Source organism: Electrona antarctica (genome assembly GCF_951216825.1).
Source record: "Electrona antarctica genome assembly, chromosome: 14".
In the NCBI taxonomy this organism is placed as follows: domain Eukaryota; kingdom Metazoa; phylum Chordata; class Actinopteri; order Myctophiformes; family Myctophidae; genus Electrona; species Electrona antarctica.
The window spans coordinates 27,022,181-27,040,557 of NC_136795.1; the positions used below are offsets into that span (position 1 = coordinate 27,022,181).

The 18,377-nt window shown below is 42.9% G+C and overlaps 3 protein-coding genes across 3 annotated transcripts; 1 reads left to right on the forward strand and 2 right to left on the reverse strand.

Annotated features, from left to right (window-relative positions):
* Positions 1–2,308: 2,308 nt before the first annotated feature.
* LOC306937126 (inter-alpha-trypsin inhibitor heavy chain H4-like) lies at positions 2,309–5,035 on the reverse strand (the record flags this gene model as incomplete). The annotated part of the gene is made up of 1 exon (XM_079520793.1): positions 2,309–5,035. One exon carries the CDS (start codon positions 5,033–5,035, stop codon positions 2,309–2,311), a length of 2,727 nt encoding a protein of 908 aa, XP_079376919.1.
* Positions 5,036–7,849: 2,814 nt separating this feature from the next.
* Positions 7,850–11,091, forward strand: LOC306936025 (C-signal-like). The gene is made up of 6 exons (XM_079519441.1): positions 7,850–8,031; positions 8,196–8,250; positions 8,421–8,608; positions 9,632–9,796; positions 10,088–10,198; positions 10,951–11,091. The coding sequence occupies exons 1-6, from the start codon at positions 7,888–7,890 to the stop codon at positions 11,062–11,064; spliced, it is 777 nt and encodes a 258-aa protein (XP_079375567.1). The 5' UTR covers positions 7,850–7,887; the 3' UTR covers positions 11,065–11,091.
* Positions 11,092–11,267: 176 nt separating this feature from the next.
* LOC306936024 (E3 ubiquitin-protein ligase TRIM35-like) lies at positions 11,268–17,475 on the reverse strand. Its single transcript, XM_079519440.1, has 6 exons — positions 16,881–17,475; positions 14,897–14,992; positions 12,936–13,166; positions 12,469–12,491; positions 12,204–12,322; positions 11,268–11,830 (listed from the first exon to the last, which is right to left on the reverse strand). The coding sequence occupies exons 1-6, from the start codon at positions 17,421–17,423 to the stop codon at positions 11,271–11,273; spliced, it is 1,572 nt and encodes a 523-aa protein (XP_079375566.1). The 5' UTR covers positions 17,424–17,475; the 3' UTR covers positions 11,268–11,270.
* Between the last annotated feature and the right edge of the window lie 902 nt (positions 17,476–18,377).

Genomic DNA, 18,377 nt, shown 5'->3' on the forward strand with positions numbered 1-18,377 from the left:
ACGCATTGTGTTCAACTATTTAGCTCTCATTTTCACTTATTTTTGCCGTTTGAGAATCAGAATATGCCCACAATGAGACAACCAGCCAGGAACGAACATCAAATGTCTGAATCTGGGACCAGCTCTAACAAATGGAGCATATTTTATCCAATACAAGTATAGGCCTATGCACAAAATGCTTGTGAAATGTGCTGTGAACATGTTATTGGTAGTAAAAGCAAATTGTGCTTTAATCTCATGCCACTTAAAGGACAACTTTAGTTTTTTTCAACCAAGGCTCATGTTTTAGGTTGTTATTAGAGAAAGTAAAAGGTGAGTGTAATTATTTTTTAATTTGCTGCTTTCTTTCGTTTTAGGGATTTTAGCTGTTTTTAACAGGGGGGCGGGGGCATTCGAGCATGGGGCTAAATATGTATTTCTTTACAAACTTTTATAGCGATTTCCTTTTTTATTCTTTACTATAGTCCTAATAGACCCCAAGAAATTACATTTGGCCACAAAAGATCACGGGATCTACTGAATGTGTCAAACTGGCATATTGAGCCTATGATCCAGTGTGGCTTCCCCCCGGTAGGCTACCTTCACATTCAGTAGATCCTGTGATCTTCTGTGGCCAGATGTAATTTCTTGGGGTCTAGTAGGACTATAGTAACTAATAAAAAAATAAATCGCTATAACATTTTGTAAAGAAATACATTTAGCCCCATGCTCGAATGCCCCCGCCCCCCTGTCAAAAACAGCTAAAATCCTAAAACGAAAGAAAGCAGCAAATGAAAAAAAAATAACACTCATCTTTTACTTTCTCTAATAACAACCTAAAACATGAGCCTTGGTCTTCATCGTCACTGCATCCCAGCTTGCCGTCGTGGTTGCCGTGCATGGTGGACATACATGCATGTGTAGAGCAATGAAGGCAAGCCTTCACCAATCTTTTAGTCTGGAAGCCTGAATGTGCGAATATAGGCAGAGAAACGGTGCACTCCTGTGGTGAGAATACCACTCGGCACCCCTGCCTGCCTCCACTACTAGCCTACTGCCAATGCATTCTCAGTGCTACTTTAGAAGATGTAAATATTAAAGTCAGTCAATATACTAGTCTCTAACCGTCTCGTTTGTTGTGTTGATTCATGCAGAGATCAGTAAACAAGATCAGTCATGGTATATAAATTGCAATCACTACTCACAGAAGAGAAAGAGAGAATATTGGCGGCGTGTGAGTGAATAATTTATGCACATTTATCTCTATGGACACTGGACAGTCATTTCTCACATCGTATTCTTCCCCTGAGTCAGAGATGTGCTTTCCTTAATCACACTATAGCAACTCCCAATGTAATTTTAAAGGACCACTTCACCACTTTTCAACCTTAATATAACTGCTCCTCACTAATGTTCATGATCAAATACCACCATTCTTTTCTACTCAGTCTGTGTCTCGGGGGCTGTGGGCAGTTCAGAAACCCGTCCACCAGTGACATCATCGATGGGGAATCCAAGCTAATAGAAACTGCAGGATAAGTTGCAATGCGAAAATGGAAGCCATCGTTCTCACGATAATACAAATCTAAATAGACTATAATATAGTCTATTTATTTTATATATTATATAAAATAAATCTTGTGTAAAAAAAAACCTGCCTAACGATGATGTCACTGGTGGATTGTGTAGGTGCGTGTTTTATGCATGTATTAACACACAACTGAAAATACATCATAATTGCACTTAAGTACTTAAGTAAATGTACTTAGTTACTTTACACCAGTGCTAGGAACCAAAGGGAAACCCAACATTAGAAGGGCAAAGCAAACACAGCACAGCTGAACTCATAACCACATAACGTGGCTATAAGTGAAACAATAAGGTGAAATATATATTGATTATTTGATATATAGCAACTACTCATAATACATGGAACCGTAACAGCCAGGTCAGTATATGTGGGAAGTGACAACTGGCAACTAACTGACCACTGTGAAGCTTAGTTTATACTTCATACTACTAGTTTATAAGTATAAATTAGACTCAACACCTTTCTATTAGTCTAGTTTTTATTTGTTGACGAAATTGTCAGTACATTTAGTCATAGCTTAGTTTTTATTTCGTTTTTATATAGTTTCGGGCAATGAAACAATTGAGTACCACAGACGAAAAACAGTCTACGTCCAAATTTCAGACTGACCCCTCCACGAAAAGGCCTCGTTGTCCTGAACCCTTATCTATCATTTATATATTATGGATCAATAGTGTGGACTTAGACTGTTATTCGTCTGTGGTACTCAATTGTTGACGAACATTTTTCCTCATAGTTTCAGTCGACGGAATTAACGCTGGTCACAAGGAAGTCAGACAGTTCTCTCTGAAGAGCGAGCTCAGGAGACACCGACCAACAATCCCGTGTTGGGGCAGAGGGAATATGGTAGTCCACAGCGGATGTTCTGAGAGCAGAAATCTCCACGTTATGGATTCTGAGTCGTGCTGAAAGGGAGCTTTCTTCCAGTATGGAATAAACTGCAGGCTTTGCCACTAAAATTCCTGTAGCATCGGTGCTTGATGGAGTCTGTCTCAAGACGGGCCAGAGAAGTTTCCCTCCCTTCCTCAGATGAAGCAGGATGACAATACGTGTATCTCCCACTGAAATGTCCACCTCATTGTCCCGCAGAATCAGTGTTCCTGTAGGTGTTGTCACTGTTGTGTGGTCCTGGCCCCAGTTAAAAGCTTCCACATTCTGTCCATCTCGCACAGTGATGGAATTGGTGTTCACCTCAATACGCAGACCAGCTTTGTAGTGAATAACAATCTTCTGGAGCCCCCCCTGCAGTGACTGCCTGAGCTTCCCATTCACAGACAATCCTTTGCTGGGATCTTGCAGTAATCTCAGATGCTTGGCACTGACATCGTAACATAGTGGGATGATCTGGTTCTCGGCTTCTAACAGAAACGTGTGATGCAAAGGAACTTCTGTTGTCGGTGGTACTGCTCCTCGCAGGGGGATTCCAGGGTCAGTAAATCTAGGTGAGTCAAATCTAGGTGAGTCAAATCTAGGGGGGGAAGTTGCCAACACAGGGGGAGAGTCAAGTCTAGGGGGGGGAGTTGCCAACCCAGGGGGAGAGTAAGCCATTAAGTAGCCATTGCTGCCGCTGTCCATAAAGCGACGAAGGAAAGGAGAACCACCTAGTCGTGGTGGTGGTGGGACAGGCCTTCTGGAGACCAAATAGTGCCTGCCTGAGCTCCCTTGTGCAGGCCTAGCTCCACCAGTCCTTGTCTCTTGTCCTTCTTTGGGTTTATGGAGAACTTGTGTATTCTCCCCTGATGGCTTTGTGACCACCATGGATGTGTGTGGCGTCACAAAACTGTATTTCAAAGACAGCTCCAGGGCCTCTTTCTTCACGTTCTCCTTCTCAGCACCAGATAACTGCAACTCTTTGTCCAGCAGCTGTTTCACCGTGAGGTAGGCCCAGACCCTCTGGAGATGGTGGTCAGAAAAGGTTCCTGTGGACTCCAACATGCTATCTTTCTCAGACTTGTACTCCAACTTTATGTTTATCGATTGGGCAACAACCTGTGGAGTAAACGTTTCAATGTTGTTGTCTGTGATCAGACCAGCCACCACAATTTCAGAGCCATTGTAATACTGGCTGAAGTTGGTCTTGGTTAGATTATTCCCACCAACATAGATCATTATCACATCTGTCAATAAAGGATTGGCAACCTCTTCATAGAAATCCTGTAGCTGCAAGTTAGCATCTGAATCTGTATAAATCCGTCGAGCCACACCATTGTTCTCCAGTGCCATCTTCTCGAGGAACTCAAAATCAACATCCTTTCCAAATCCAAGACAGTAGAGTGGGTATTTCTCAGTTATGGCCTTTCTTACATTTGCCTGAATCCTTTCAAGATTCGTCTCCCCGGAGGTTGGATCACCATCAGTAAGAAGTATAAGAAGAGATGCAGAGCCTTCTCTGGGGTTTTGCTTCAGCATTTCTGCACCGTGTAACACAGCAGCGTTGATATCTGTGGATCCTGAGCTTTGGATGCGGCCTGCAAAATATTTGGCAGCTTTCAGGTTTTCACTGTTGGCCTGGGACAGTTCTGTCTTCCAGGGGGAAACTCTGTTGTCAAAAGTGATCAAACCAAAGTAATCTTCTTCCGCCAAGTCTCCCAAGATGTGTAGAAGAGCAAGACGGGTCTGATTCATTTTCTCTCCGCGCATGGAGCCACTTTGATCAATGATAAAGACAACATTCTTTGGTATGCGGGGGAGACCGCCTGGGGCAAAGTGATGGACAAAATACCCACCAGACACCTTGATGTCTCCCAGTGAGGTGTCCCTGTTGACATCATAAGCAACAACCAGATCTCCATTCATTCCCTGCTCTCCACAGCAATTGATCTGTTGTTGCTCTGTAGGGTAAAAATACACCCAGGCCTGATTGTGAGCATGTGTCTTTGTAATGGCATTGGCTAGAGCATTGGTACTTAACCCTCCTTTAACCTGGACAAAGGTAATGCCCGGCTTCTCGTTGATGTATACGTCCATCTTGAAGTCTTTGACCAGCTGCATGGGTCGGGCATGGATCTGCAGCTCATATTTGCCCAGTGTGCGTTTCAGAAGCTCCTCGTATGTGAGTTCAAAGGTCACCTTTTGGAGAGCGGCCACAGTCACAGAGGTCTTAAACTCCTCGAGTGTTCTCCCCACAGAACTGACCACACCGGCACTTTCACCCCGGGACACGGCCCCAGTGTACTGCTGTTGTGCTTGCTCCTTCGTTTTCACAACACCGTCATACATCTGGCCGTCGATAAGCATGGTGAATTTGCTGATGAATGCATTCTTAGGAATCCTGACTTGGAAATGTATTTCTTTGGGTGCGTCCACGCGGTTGACAACGCGGCTGGTGATGACAGTGGTGGCGTAGCGACTGGTCACAGTGGAGTTGATGTGGAAGCTGTAGATGTCCCAATCCTTCTTGATTGGTGCTGCGGTAACGAAAGCCAGCAACCACCCAAGAAGGGCGAGTCGCACCAGTCTCTCCATGATGGACTCCACACAAAATGATGCCTGGGATGTTCAACCTGCCTTTTAAACTCAGCTGAGAGCAGATAATAGCTATGTGCAGACCTTCTTAAAGGAGCAAACCCTATTAAGAGATTCCTCCTTTTTTCGCTGACACTGTAGATTGAGTCCATTTCACAGAGGTCACTATTGAATATATACTCTTCTGTCATCAGTCCAAAATCCAGGCTCTTGTAATGATTATGATATCAGTTCTCTGTGGATAACAATAGTAAATAAATTAACTAAACGAATCTTTCACTGGATTACTTATCCTTATGACGCAACTCCTCATGCAGGCCTTTTGCATATAGATCTTCTGCCATCCATAGCATTTTCTTCAGAGTATACCTTTTGATATCCCTACCACAGACTTGGCCTAGTCTACTTTGTCATATCCACTTAGATATCTACAATACCCTTGCTTTAAAATACCAAAAATCCTTAAGGACGTTCTTTCTGCTACAAAGCCCCATTTGATTGGACTAATCTCTCTTAGATTGATTTCATCCTTCAGTCGCTTTAGGACTTCCCTACATTCACATCTATAGATTCAACTTGTTTATGCTTCTAAACTGAATTATGTACCAGCAATGCACTGATGTATTTCTTCTTTTCTCTGTTGCTTAACAGCTGATGTGATATGTATGTACTGTATCTGTATATTATCTGTATCTGTGTACTGTATGTTTGTATGTATTCTGTTTCATGGGTCCCCCTTGAAAATTAGATGCTGCATCTCAAGGGGCTATCCCTTCAATAAAAATCACACCTGTGTGAAGTGAGGGGTGCTAATATATTAAAGTCTAACTCATGTTGATTAGGTGATGTAATGGTGACGTCATATGCTGGCCCCAAGCTGACCGTGCAGGTGTGTTTTTGTCATGCTACGAAGCATATGTCCCATGACGTGGTGAAGATATGTACCAATGTCCCTTAGAATGCACGTGATATGATGTCATACGGACATACGGAAGCTGACCGTGCAGTTTTGTTTTCCGTGAATCGTGATGAAGATTATGTACCAATGCCAGGGTATAATTGGTTGACGATGGTGACGTAATGATGATACGTTTCAGTGTCAAGTACATACGCATCAAACCACCCAGCCGATCACATTATACCACCAACCACTCAGAAAACTACATATACATACATATAGACATGTACACATGGACATATGAGCATATGACGTGATGAATATATGTACCAATGCCAGGGTTGACGGTGACGTAACGATGATTTTACCATACTTAAAAATACTACTTTTTTTCCTTCAGAAGCAAGGTACGTAGCAAATAGGTAAATCTAATAATTCAATATGTGAGACTAAGATTTGAAAGTTTATAGCGGTCTACAGCACTTGCACACTCTGCTTGCGCACTAGTAGGCCTTGTGTGCAACAAGCAAGTAGGCACTCGACAGAGTGCAGTTCTAGTTGTCAATGCGTTTACTAAACAAACTTTGAACTAAAAGACAAACATTAAACCTGTGTATAGGAGGGGCTAGCACCCCTCAAAAATCAGAAAATCAGACAGAAATAGCATAACTTCCCACACATTTCTGGAGACATGATAAATATATCATATATACCGGTATACAGTATTTTTTTAATCCAACGGTTGGAGATTTTACTATGTCTCACCTCTTGTTGTCTTTTCATATGATTCTGGGTATTCAGCCCATTCCACAGAAGACACCCCTCTATTGTGTGTCAGTTACTTTTCTCCCTGTCATCAGTCCAAAATCCACCATCTTGGTAATGTTGACATATGATATCAGTTCTCCAGGGATAACGATAGTAAACTAAACAAATTGCATCTGTGGGTGTAATGGACCTGGTCCCTCGATTATCAAGTCATCTGGCTAATAAACAAACAACAAACACAGGACCGATTACACACAAAACGCTCTCACACCCATACGCCCATCTACACATGCAACCATGATTTTCCTGTATTTACCTGGTTCAACCATAAATTAAACACTTGAACCCCAGCGAAAACAGGCGCTACAAGAGCTTGCTGCACCTGGCAGTTATGACTGACTCATTCTATTTTATCCTTGAAATGGCAATTGCCATTGCAAAGATTTCAAGCATTCATGACCTCAGTAAGGTGGAATTGGATGGGGTGTAGGATATTTCCACCTAAGCATATCAAACGTCTAGCTCAGGAGTTCAACTGATTCTGACTCAGGGACCGGGATCACGGGATCCCGGGACCGGGATCACGGGATCTACTGAATGTGTCAAACTGGCATATTGAGCCTATGACACACAGTGTGGCTTCCCCCCGGTAGGCTACCTTCACATTCAGTAGATCCTGTGATCTTCTGTGGCCAGATGTAATTTCTTGGGGTCTAGTAGGACTATAGTAACTAATAAAAAAAGAAATCGCTATAACATTTTGTAAAGAAATACATTTAGCCCCATGCTCAAATGCCCCCACCCCCTGTCAAAAACAGCTAAAATCCTAAAACGAAAGAAAGCAGCAAATGAAAAAACACTAATCTTTTACTTTCTCTAATAACAACCTAAAACATGAGCCTTGGTTGAAAAAAACTAAAGTTGTCCTTTAAACAAAATAGCAGCCTTGGGTTCTTATCTGTTATAATCATTTTCCAAGTGGCTTCATCCTGTAAGCAGTGCAGTACATTCTATTCTCTGTGTAACCGGTATCTGCACAAACATAAAAGCATACCCAACTGGTGGGTGTGGTCTGGCTAGCCCCTAAGATAAACATTCAACTAAAGAGAGGGACTTTGCCTGAGTCATGTGAGATGCAACCATGTCATGTGAGATGCAGGCACTGGGTAAATGAGACTGGGGGAAAATGGCTGCTAAAACATACAGTGTGCTTATCACGGGAGCTAACCGAGGCATAGGCCTGGAGATGGTTAAGCAAATGGTGGAAGCCACACGTCCAATCCAAAAGATATTTGCCTGTTGCAGGGACCCAGATGGACCCAGAAGTGAGGTGAGACTTGTTCTCTGTGCTACTATTCTCTCGAGACAGACTGTGACTGTTTTTCCTTTGTTTTGCCAATAGTTACCCAGATTGCTGTGATACATAAAATGTTCTTTCACAAAAATCTGTGAGAGTGCTTCCAATACCGAAACAATTTATCTGTGTGTTTACAGGCCTTGCAAGCCCTGGCAAAGAAGCACCCTAACGTCGTCACGGTCATCCGTCTTGGTAAAAGAGCTCTGTTCCTCTCTCTGTTATCGAACCATTCAATCTTTCAATAGCTCTTCTGTCAAACCCCCTGTGGGACCAGCCATGCGCTACACTAAACCCCAGTGTTCTGATGTCTATCTGAGTGCCTGGTATTGACTGCTTCTCTGTTCTCTCTCACCGTCTGTCAGATGTCACTGACCTCTCTAGCATAAAGCAGTCTGCCCAGAAGGTAGGCTCTCTGGTGGGGACAGGTGGTCTCAATCTGCTGGTCAACAATGCAGGGGTCCTTGCCCATGGCACCGTGATGACCACCAGCCCAGAAGACATGCAGGCTGCGTTCAACACCAACATTATGGGCCCTATGAATGTGACTAAAGTAAGGGTATAGACTAGGATGTGCCAAGACGAGTCTTCTAACAAAAATATGTGCATAAACATGTCATGCACAAGTAATAATAATATACAAATCAATGAGTTGGTTAGGGGGTTGGGAAATATATAGATATTATATCGATATGATATAAAACTAGATATTTAGGATTATCGTAATATGGTTATCGGTTATATTGGTTATTGTAATATGGTGAGTTGTGTCTTTTCTTGGTTTAAATCACAATTTTATACGTAGTTCAAAATTAAAAATTGTTCAATTGTCGGAAATAGCCAATCTATATATTACTGTATCTGATCAAACATTAGTGTGGTTGCCTAGGCAAGCAGACCATTGTTATTGCACAGTACTTCAATCGTTTAAAAGGCACACCTTGTTGGTGAATAAACTTTGAGGAATGTGTTTGCAAAACTCCACCAACCTCTTTCTATGTTCATTCTAGAATCCACTGGAAGTTTAGAAGTAATTCTCTTAGGAAGTTGGACTTCCATTGACAGAAGTTTCATCACGGCCTCTCAGTTCTTATTCTCAGTGTCTCTCTCCCCCAGTGTTGATTTCGTTGACTAAATCTACGATGAAAATGTTCGTTGACTACCTTTTTTCACTGACGAAAACCAAATAAAAACTATAGGCTATGATGAAAAACTAAGACTAAGACAATTCCGTCAACAAATAAAAACTAGAGTCAAATGGTAAGGTAGTGAAGATGAGATCCAGTAAAAGAGTCTAAAAAGACATTTTATTTTTGGTTACACTCCGGCGTTGTGAGCTTCATGTACTGTAGATATGCTATTTTCAGCCTGGAACGAAGTGTAAAAACAGGCATTACGATGCCATTAAGGCCCGCGATGCCATTTTTAGTATATTAGTCGGCTAAAACTACACTATAACATATCAGATGACAAAGATGTGACTAAAACTAAATGAAGTTTTATTCAAAATACTATGACTAAAAATGTTGCTTTTCAACTTAACACTGCTCTCCCCCTATTGGCCGTGGACCATTAGGAGTTCCTGCCTCTGGTACAGACAGCAGCGAGGGCCAGCGGGGCACCAGGGAGGATGTCTTGTAGCAAGGCGGCCGTCATCAACATCTCCACAGTGATGGCCTCCATGGCCTCTCTGGCAGCTTCATACTCCCACATGCCTGCTATGTCCTACCGAGTCAGCAAGGTGAAGACAGACAGACAGATAACTAGACCATTCAATGTCCTTATCAATGCATACGACACACACTGTAGAAATTGTAGAAACTGCGGTGAGCTGTAAGCTCGCTTGTAGATCAGTTATTTTTGGTATTCTATCTATGTATAAGGTAGTACAAACGTATATAGGATATAAGTAGTTAAACATGTGACAGGGGAACTGGTGAACCCCCACCTCTAAAGTCCTGAGTCCTGACTGGCCTTTTATCTTTCCTGTCCCACCTTTCCTTCTCTCTGTCTCTCCTGTAACCGGCGTCAGGCGGGGTTGAACATGTTGATGCTGTGCTGCTCAGAGGAGTTCGGGAAGGATGAGATTCTGTTTGCAGGCCTGCACCCTGGCTGGGTGAAAACCGAGATGGGCGGAAGTGCGGTAAATAACAATAATAATACTATAGAGGGTATGTGCGTGACATCATCATCATACCCGGAAGTTATGTGACTTTCTGGTCTTGACAGCCCATACATCCAAACAGAAAAGTCCTCCCTGATTGCATTAAACGTTAAACTCACTTTGCCAATCACTTTATGCATGTGCACTTTTCTAAGTACTCAAAGACACGTTACGTGTGTGTGGGGAAAACAAATCATCAACTCGAGGTCAAGATGGAATGCCAAATAAAAAAATAACTACATGCCAATTATAATACGTAAAAACGCAACTGCAAATGAAAATTAATTTAAAAGTAACTTTATTCATTTCCAAAAGAACGTAATTCACATGTTGACATGCATAGTACATACTGTGTTGGGAACGGAATCAATAATCGGCTATACTGAAGCACAGAGAACGAGAGCAATTAATGCATCCAGAGTCAGACAGTGTGATGTTGCAAAGGGCAAAGTCTGCAGCTGATCTGGAGCTGCTGGAAGCATGATTGGCTGGGTGACTGGGAGTGTAGAGAATCAATCCATACAAGTCCAAAACTGTTGGAAAAAGCTGTAAAAGTAGCAGATCGACAAGCTCAAAAGCGAACTTGTGGATCTGCTACTTTTGAAGCTTTTGTGTGTGACACTGTAGGTCAAGTAGGGCTACCAAAAAAACATTAGAATATTGAGATAGGAGGTTTCTGTCCGACAGCAACGACATGCTAAACGTAAAGTGTGTGTGTTTGTGACCACCAGGCACACATTGAAGCTCCAGAGAGTGTGGAGGGGCTGCTCCGTGTGATGGATTCCCTGACTGACAAGCAGAATGGGGCCTTCCTGGATTATCAGGGGAAGCCCATACCCTGGTAGACACAGACAGTCACTCTGTACTTCACCAACTGCAGATAAACAAGGACAACTGTGTACTTCTGATTACTTCTGCTTCAAGATTCTTTTTTTTTCCTTAATCAAGATTTGTTGTGCGAGTCACTGCAACTGATTAAAACACGCCAAATACTACAATTACAATTAAAGTTCATTGAATGTACAAGCACTGCCTGCTAAATCCATCCATTTCACCAGGTGGCACTATTCCACACAGCCACTTTAGCAGGGCAGATCCTAAGGGGCGCAGGGTTGTTCCCATTTATGTTGGCTCCCGGGCAGAAGAAGGGGAACATCTTCTCGGTGAAGAAGTCGTGAAAGGTGTGGATGTGGCTCATGCTGACCGGGTTGGAGAAGGTGACCTCCCCGGAGTCGTAGTCCAGCTGCACCCTCACCCTGGTCAGCTCCCCCTTCAGCTCCAGCGGGGTGCTGGGCCGAGTCATGGCCGAGTACTCGCCCTCGCAGTGGGTGATCATCCAGAAGCCTCCTTCGGGACACCCGGAGATGCGGCCCTTCCTGCTGATGGAGCCCTTGACCACCCCCAGCATCCAGTCGTCCTTGTCGCCCACATCCACCTCCCATGCGTGGCGGCCCGCCGTGAAGCCCTCGGAGCCCAGCACAAACACAAAGTGGCCGAAGCGTTCGGGGTTGTCTGGGAGCTGCCGGACGGAGCCACTGTTGGCCACGGCGGTCAGGTCTTTGGACAGGGACAGCCATGAGTACGCCGTGTTGGGGTCCAAGCTGACAGGCGCTGGATGGAGAGACGTTGTTAGAATAGTCCTGAAATGTCCTTTTACATAGTCATGTAAATTAAATAAAAACATATATGAGCCAGAGGCTCACCCAGACACCCACCCTTTTATTTTTTGGGGCAGCTCGCTCTGAGTGGTTCTTGTATTCATTTACTGAGGATAAGGTTAGGAATAAGTTTAAGGTATAGTTTTCCTGAGATTACGTTTAGGAATAAGGGTAGTTTTAGCCATAGTTTTCCTGAGGTTACGTTTAGGAATACCTGGTGGTGACCATTCTGAGGTCGTCAGATTTGACCCGGGGCGAGCGTGTTTTGGGGGTGAGCCTCCTTGTATTCCAGCCATTACATACTAGAGTAGGGGGGTGCTGCTTACTGTACTGAACAAGGTCCACCATCTTCTCCCAGATCTGGTATTTTAAGGAGCTGATGTGTTTGGCCACATCTATAAGAACTCCAGGTAGCTTTTCTGGTTCCTTTGGAGTGATCTGTGCTCTGTGGAAATAACATCCCACACGGGTGTCAGGCGCATGGGTATGCAGTGAAATCTGTGGGTCCATTTTTACAACTTCAGAGTTAAATGAACACTCTGCAGCGTAGTCTTGGAAGTTTAAAAATAATTGTACTGGGATAAAACTTACCTCTTCTTGATCTTGTTATAGTTCTGAAATCATAAAAGGAGCATATGTTTGGTCAGATGTAAATCAACAAGGAGAAATACTATTAAATGCCATGTAAATTATATTTTTGTTAAAAGGTTAAATCTACATGTCAATAGTAATAATCATTGCTATAGAGTGTTTGTTCAGTAACCGTCTCCCCATCTCTCTAGCTCTTTAGTTTAGTAAAAAATAAATGTTCTTTGTTTCATCACTTCCAATTGATTATTTTGAATCCTGTATGAGTTCTCTCTCCTGATTGTATAAGAGCGATATCTTGACCTGCAAATGTATATTTTGTTTACTAAAGACCTGGAGAGTCAGGAAGACCCCTGTTATTGAACCCGCACTCCATAGCCACGATTACCAGAATATAGAGCAATTTAACACCTATATGTTAACAAAACAATTTCACTTACACCCCTGTTTAAAGTTTAGTGCACCTTTACCTGAAGAAACTGAGCATCGTCAGACGCAAGTTCGTTCTCGATGGCGATGATGGCTTGTGAGAACGTGATGATGTCTTTGGTGATGCCGTCGGTCTTCTTCTTCATCTGTTGTTTCTTCTGCTCGTCTTCTTCCCTCAGGGCGGCCAGCCTTGCCGTCTCCTCCTGCTGGAGGAACAGCCGAAGCTGCTCGATCTCCACTTTGATCTGCATCTCTGTAGCCTGCGTCTGGTTCTAAATGACACACACACACACACACACACACACACACACACACACACACACACACATCACACATCACAATCAGCTTTTTATTGTCACAACACCAGCGGTGGAAAGAGTACTCACATTTGTAAATGTTATGTTGAGAAAGATGGGAAAAAGGGCAAGGCAAGGAAAGAAAGAAAGAAAGAAAGAAAGAAAGAAAGAAAGAAAGACAATGGCACAAAAACAACCAAAATCATATACGTAGCAAAAGTATATATAAAATGACATTTATGATGTGATGAATCCAGCGTGAATAAAGAAAGGAACACCGAACAAAAATGGCAGGAAGGAACAGTCAAAGAATAACATCCAAAGAGTGGTGTACCTAAGGTGCATGATTAAACATTATAATAACATCCAAAGAGTGGTGTACCTAAGGTGTATGATTAAACATTAGAATAACATCCAAAGAGTGGTGTACCTAAGGTGTATGATTAAACATTAGAATAACATCCAAAGAGCGGTGTACCTAAGGTGTATGATTAAACATTAGAATAACATCCAAAGAGCGGTGTACCTAAGGTGTATGATTAAACATTAGAATAACATCCAAAGAGTGGTGTACCTAAGGTGCATGATTAAACATTAGAATAACATCCAAAGAGTGGTGTACCTAAGGTGTATGATTAAACATTAGAATAACATCCAAAGAGTGGTGTACCTAAGGTGTATGATTAAACATTAGAATAACATCCAAAGAGTGGTGTACCTAAGGTGTATGATTAAACATTAGAATAACATCCAAAGAGTGGTGTACCTAAGGTGTATGATTAAACATTAGAATAACATCCAAAGAGTGGTGTACCTAAGGTGCATGATTAAACATTAGAATAACATCCAAAGAGTGGTGTACCTAAGGTGTATGATTAAACATTAGAATAACATCCAAAGAGTGGTGTACCTAAGGTGTATGATTAAACATTAGAATAACATCCAAAGAGTGGTGTACCTAAGGTGTATGATTAAACATTAGAATAACATCCAAAGAGTGGTGTACCTAAGGTGCATGATTAAACATTAGAATAACATCCAAAGAGTGGTGTACCTAAGGTGTATGATTAAACATTAGAATAACATCCAAAGAGTGGTGTACCTAAGGTGTATGATTAAACATTAGAATAACATCCAAAGAGTGGTGTACCTAAGGTGTATGATTAAACATTAGAATAACATCCAAAGAGTGGTGTACCTAAGGTGTATGATTAAACATTAGCAATGGATAGATGAGGCAGAAATGCTTCCTGAACCAGGTTGAAAACATATCCAGATATATATTGTAGAAAAGCAGTAGGTAGGTATATAAAATAAATCAGTAGATCACAGTATCATGTGCATGGTTAAAGTGAGAAACATCAGGTATTAAAAACATATAGCAGCAGGTATGAAATCACTTTCATGTGCATGGTGAAAGTTGCATGGTTAAAGAAAAACGTAGCAATATAGCAGCTAGAATACATGGAATATTGAACATACATTTACAAAATAACCCAAACATTGAAGCATTTAAATAAACAGAACTGTGCATTATGTATTATTGTAGAGAGAACAATACAGTACACCATGTCACAGAATCTAATAACATTTCTCCTAAAAACAAACGGCGGAGTTTTGCAAACACATTCCTCGAAGTGTGTATGTGCCTTAATGTCAGAGCTGACAGACGCAGGTATTCTACAATATAACGTGTTTATTGATACCTTCATGTGAATGGTTGTGTCATCACACTCCTGCTTGCCCTCATACAGGCTTCGCAGGGCTTTCTTCAAAGGAATCAGCTCCTTCCTCAATTCCTCCTATCCAGACAGAGAGAATGAGAGACAGAGAGAGGGAGAAATAATAAAAAAATGCTACATCTAAAGACAATTGGGTTCCCACACATTTTTAACTTCAAAACATTTGCATATTTTTTCAAATTATTTTACCCCATTTCTGGGCCTATAGCATGAGGCTCTTTACACCAGTGTGCCATCAATGGGCCTATAGCATGAGGCTCTTTACACCAGTGTCCATCAATGCGCCAAGACAGACTCGAGCGAAGGTGTTACGCGGCAAAAATAACAGATTTCATTTCAACCTTTATTTAGTTCTCGGAGAACACACTGAGGGCTGGGACCCTCTAACACACTGAGGGCTGGGACCCTCTGAACACACTGAGGGCTGGGACCCTCTTTTTCATCGGTGCCAAGATTAGAACAACACATCAACAATGTAAAAATGGGAGGGGGGGGAGACAAAGGAAAAACTAAACATAGATCAACAAGCTAACATATCACGACATGATCGATGCAACATGTTAGCTTGTATATCTATTCTTTTTGTCATGTGACCTCCTGTATATGGATTAGGCCACAGGTATTTCACGTGTTTTTATGAACAAAATCAATAGCACAACACTATGACCCCTTTTCCACCTCTTTTCCCTTTTTGGAACATTAATTATGAATTGAGTGGGCAAAAGCTACTCCTGTGGAAGGGTTATCAATTATATATAAATATACTTATATTGATCCTATGAACAATTTAATATAGGTATGGTTTTGCCCACTCAATTCATAATTAACGTTCCAAATTTGGAGGTCTGGCTCATGGACTACAACTGGTTCTGAACTGAACCGGTTCCCAACCGGTGGAATATATATTAGATATGCAAACATTTTCCAAAGCATTTAATTCCATTCCAAACCTTTTCCAGGCCTGGACAACTGCTTTTCTCATTTCAAAACATTTCCATGAATTTCATGACCATGGGAACCCTGCTTATGGTCACCAATGGCTCTGGTTCATGACCATGGGAACCCTGCTTATGGTCACCAATGGCTCTGGTTCATGACCATGGGAACCCTGCTTATGGTCACCAATGGCTCTGGTTCATGACCATGGGAACCCTGCTTATGGTCACCAATGGCTCTGGTTCATGACCATGGGAACCCTGCTTATGGTCACCAATGGCTCTGGTTCATGACCATGGGAACCCTGCTTATGGTCACCAATGGCTCTGGTTCATGACCATGGGAACCCTGCTTATGGTCACCAATGGCTCTGGTTCATGACCATGGGAACCCTGCTTTATGGTCACCAATGGCTCTGGTTCATGACCATGGGAACCCTGCTTATGGTCACCAATGGCTCTGGTTCATGACCATGGGAACCCTGCTTATGGTCACCAATGGCTCTGGTTCATGACCATGGGAACCCTGCTTATGGTCACCAATGGCTCTGGTTCCCAGCTAGCATACTTAAAATCACAGCTTCTGCAGATTTACGCTTTTGTTTTCCAAATCAGAATGCTAAAACACATTCCATTGTGACGTAGTGTGTCAAATCATGCCAAACTCAGGATCAACGTGGGAACAGCATGGCCACAATTAGATCTTAGATCATATCTATGTGGCACATCAGTCATCTACAGTACGTCAGTGATTATGACATACTGACTCCAAATGTGGGCAAGGTTTCAGACCAATCAGAGCCCCATTGAATCCCATTATAAAGTGTAAGATAAATATTTAAAAAATATATAAAACATGTGAAAGGAAAAAAACAATTTGAAGGTACTTCTGTGGCCTACTGGCAATATGCACAAGAAGAAGTTTGAGAGATTACCTCCAGATACACACACAGACCCTCTTACAGACATTTCTGCAGAGAGCAACACCTGGAACGAGCGGCAGAGAGCCTCACCTTGAGGTCGTGAGCTCCCTCTTCCAAGGGACACATGCTGTGGCCCTGGTGTCTCTTGGAGGTGTGACACACCAGGCAGAGAACCTCAGAGTCGTCCAGGCAGAAGAGCTTGAGCACCTCGCCATGTGCGAGGCACCTCACCACCGCTGGGTCCCCTCCCATCATGCCGCCGGCACCGCGGGCCGTGCCCGCGGCCTCCTCCAGCTCCTGCTCCTTCAGGAATGAGCTGGCCACGTTCTTTAGGGCCAGGCTGACTGTGGGCTCCGTCAGGGAGCATTTCCTCCGGCAGACGGGACACTCTCTCCTGGCCTTCTTCTTGTTCCAGAACTGCTGCAGGCAGTCGCGGCAGAAGCTGTGGCTGCACTTCAGCACCACAGGGTCCTTGAAGATCTCGCAGCAGACGGGGCAGGACAGCTCGTCCTCCAGCGCGGAGCCCGAGCGCGAGGAAGCGGCCCGCGGACGCAGGACCGTAGCTATCTTGGGACTCTGGAGGAAGGAAGGCTTCCCGGGCTGGGAGGACGCACGTGGGCGGCGCAACGCCATGGCTGGGTTCCTGTTGGAAGTTTACTGGTGGGTCTTTTTCAAGGGCACTGCAGCAGAAATAGAAGGGTAAGAGACTCGACTGCTGTGTGAGGGGAGAGCAAATTGACTGCAGTATGTACAGTAAAGGACAGGGGATATTGATCAACAGAAAGACTTGAAGAACAGGTTTACTTCAGCTCTAGTAAATAGGGGATGTGTTGCCACCCCTTTTCCTCTCTGGCCACTCATACTAAAACCTTGTCACTGTTGTCAGAGTCCAGTAGTCAGCCAACAGTCCTTTTTTAATATATAGAAAGAAACCCAAACAATGATCAGTAGTTATCATTCTCATCTCAACTGACAACTATTAGACTAGTAGCTCTGGTCCATAGCTCGAATGCATTTGTCTAATGTCTTTGCCTTTGCAAGGGATTAGAGTTATGGACCAGAGCTATTAGACTTTGATACATTTTGCAATCAGCAGGCTCTTTATGAGCACTTGAATCATGTGAATGTAAAGAAACAATTATTTGAATTAAAATGCTGTACAGCCAAATGTACACAGAAAACAAAGGCCTACAAAGTCTGATAGTGAGACCGATCAGTGACCTTCTGGGCGCTAAGCATATCAAGTGTATGAACAGTATATCGTATTACAGTATCGCCAATGCACCGTTGACACTACAAGAGAGTGATTTAACTCTCTAGTTAGAAGTCATACATATTTCAGGAGCAAAACAAGATTCTGATAAATAACACTCGGCACACAAACACACTCGGTTGTGTTCTAACTTCTATGAATGATAGCAGACAGTCAAGGTAAGGTTTCTGTTTCCATTAGGCAAGACGAGCGAGAATTGAGTTAGCCTGGGGGAAACATTGAGCTGACCTGAATGCACCTCATTCTCAGCTAACACATAGTCCAAACACAAGTTTTCAAATTGGATATTTCAGAATGTGCTCACTGGTTTCACA

What these genes read in the sequence shown, in the direction of transcription:
- LOC306936024 (XM_079519440.1), bottom strand. Translation starts at nt 17,423, where the DNA reads ATGGCGTTGCGCCGCCCACGTGCGTCCTCCCAGCCCGGGAAGCCTTCC. An exon ending in AGGGAGCTCACGACCTCAAG is followed by an intron (nt 14,993 to 16,880) that starts GTGAGGCTCTCT and finishes CTGTCTGGATAG; the next exon opens with GAGGAATTGAGGAAGGAGCT. An exon ending in ACACAACCATTCACATGAAG is followed by an intron (nt 13,167 to 14,896) that starts GTATCAATAAAC and finishes TGTGTCATTTAG; the next exon opens with AACCAGACGCAGGCTACAGA.
- LOC306936025 (XM_079519441.1), top strand. Translation starts at nt 7,888, where the DNA reads ATGGCTGCTAAAACATACAGTGTGCTTATCACGGGAGCTAACCGAGGC. An exon ending in GCCCTATGAATGTGACTAAA is followed by an intron (nt 8,609 to 9,631) that starts GTAAGGGTATAG and finishes GTGGACCATTAG; the next exon opens with GAGTTCCTGCCTCTGGTACA. An exon ending in TGTCCTACCGAGTCAGCAAG is followed by an intron (nt 9,797 to 10,087) that starts GTGAAGACAGAC and finishes AACCGGCGTCAG; the next exon opens with GCGGGGTTGAACATGTTGAT.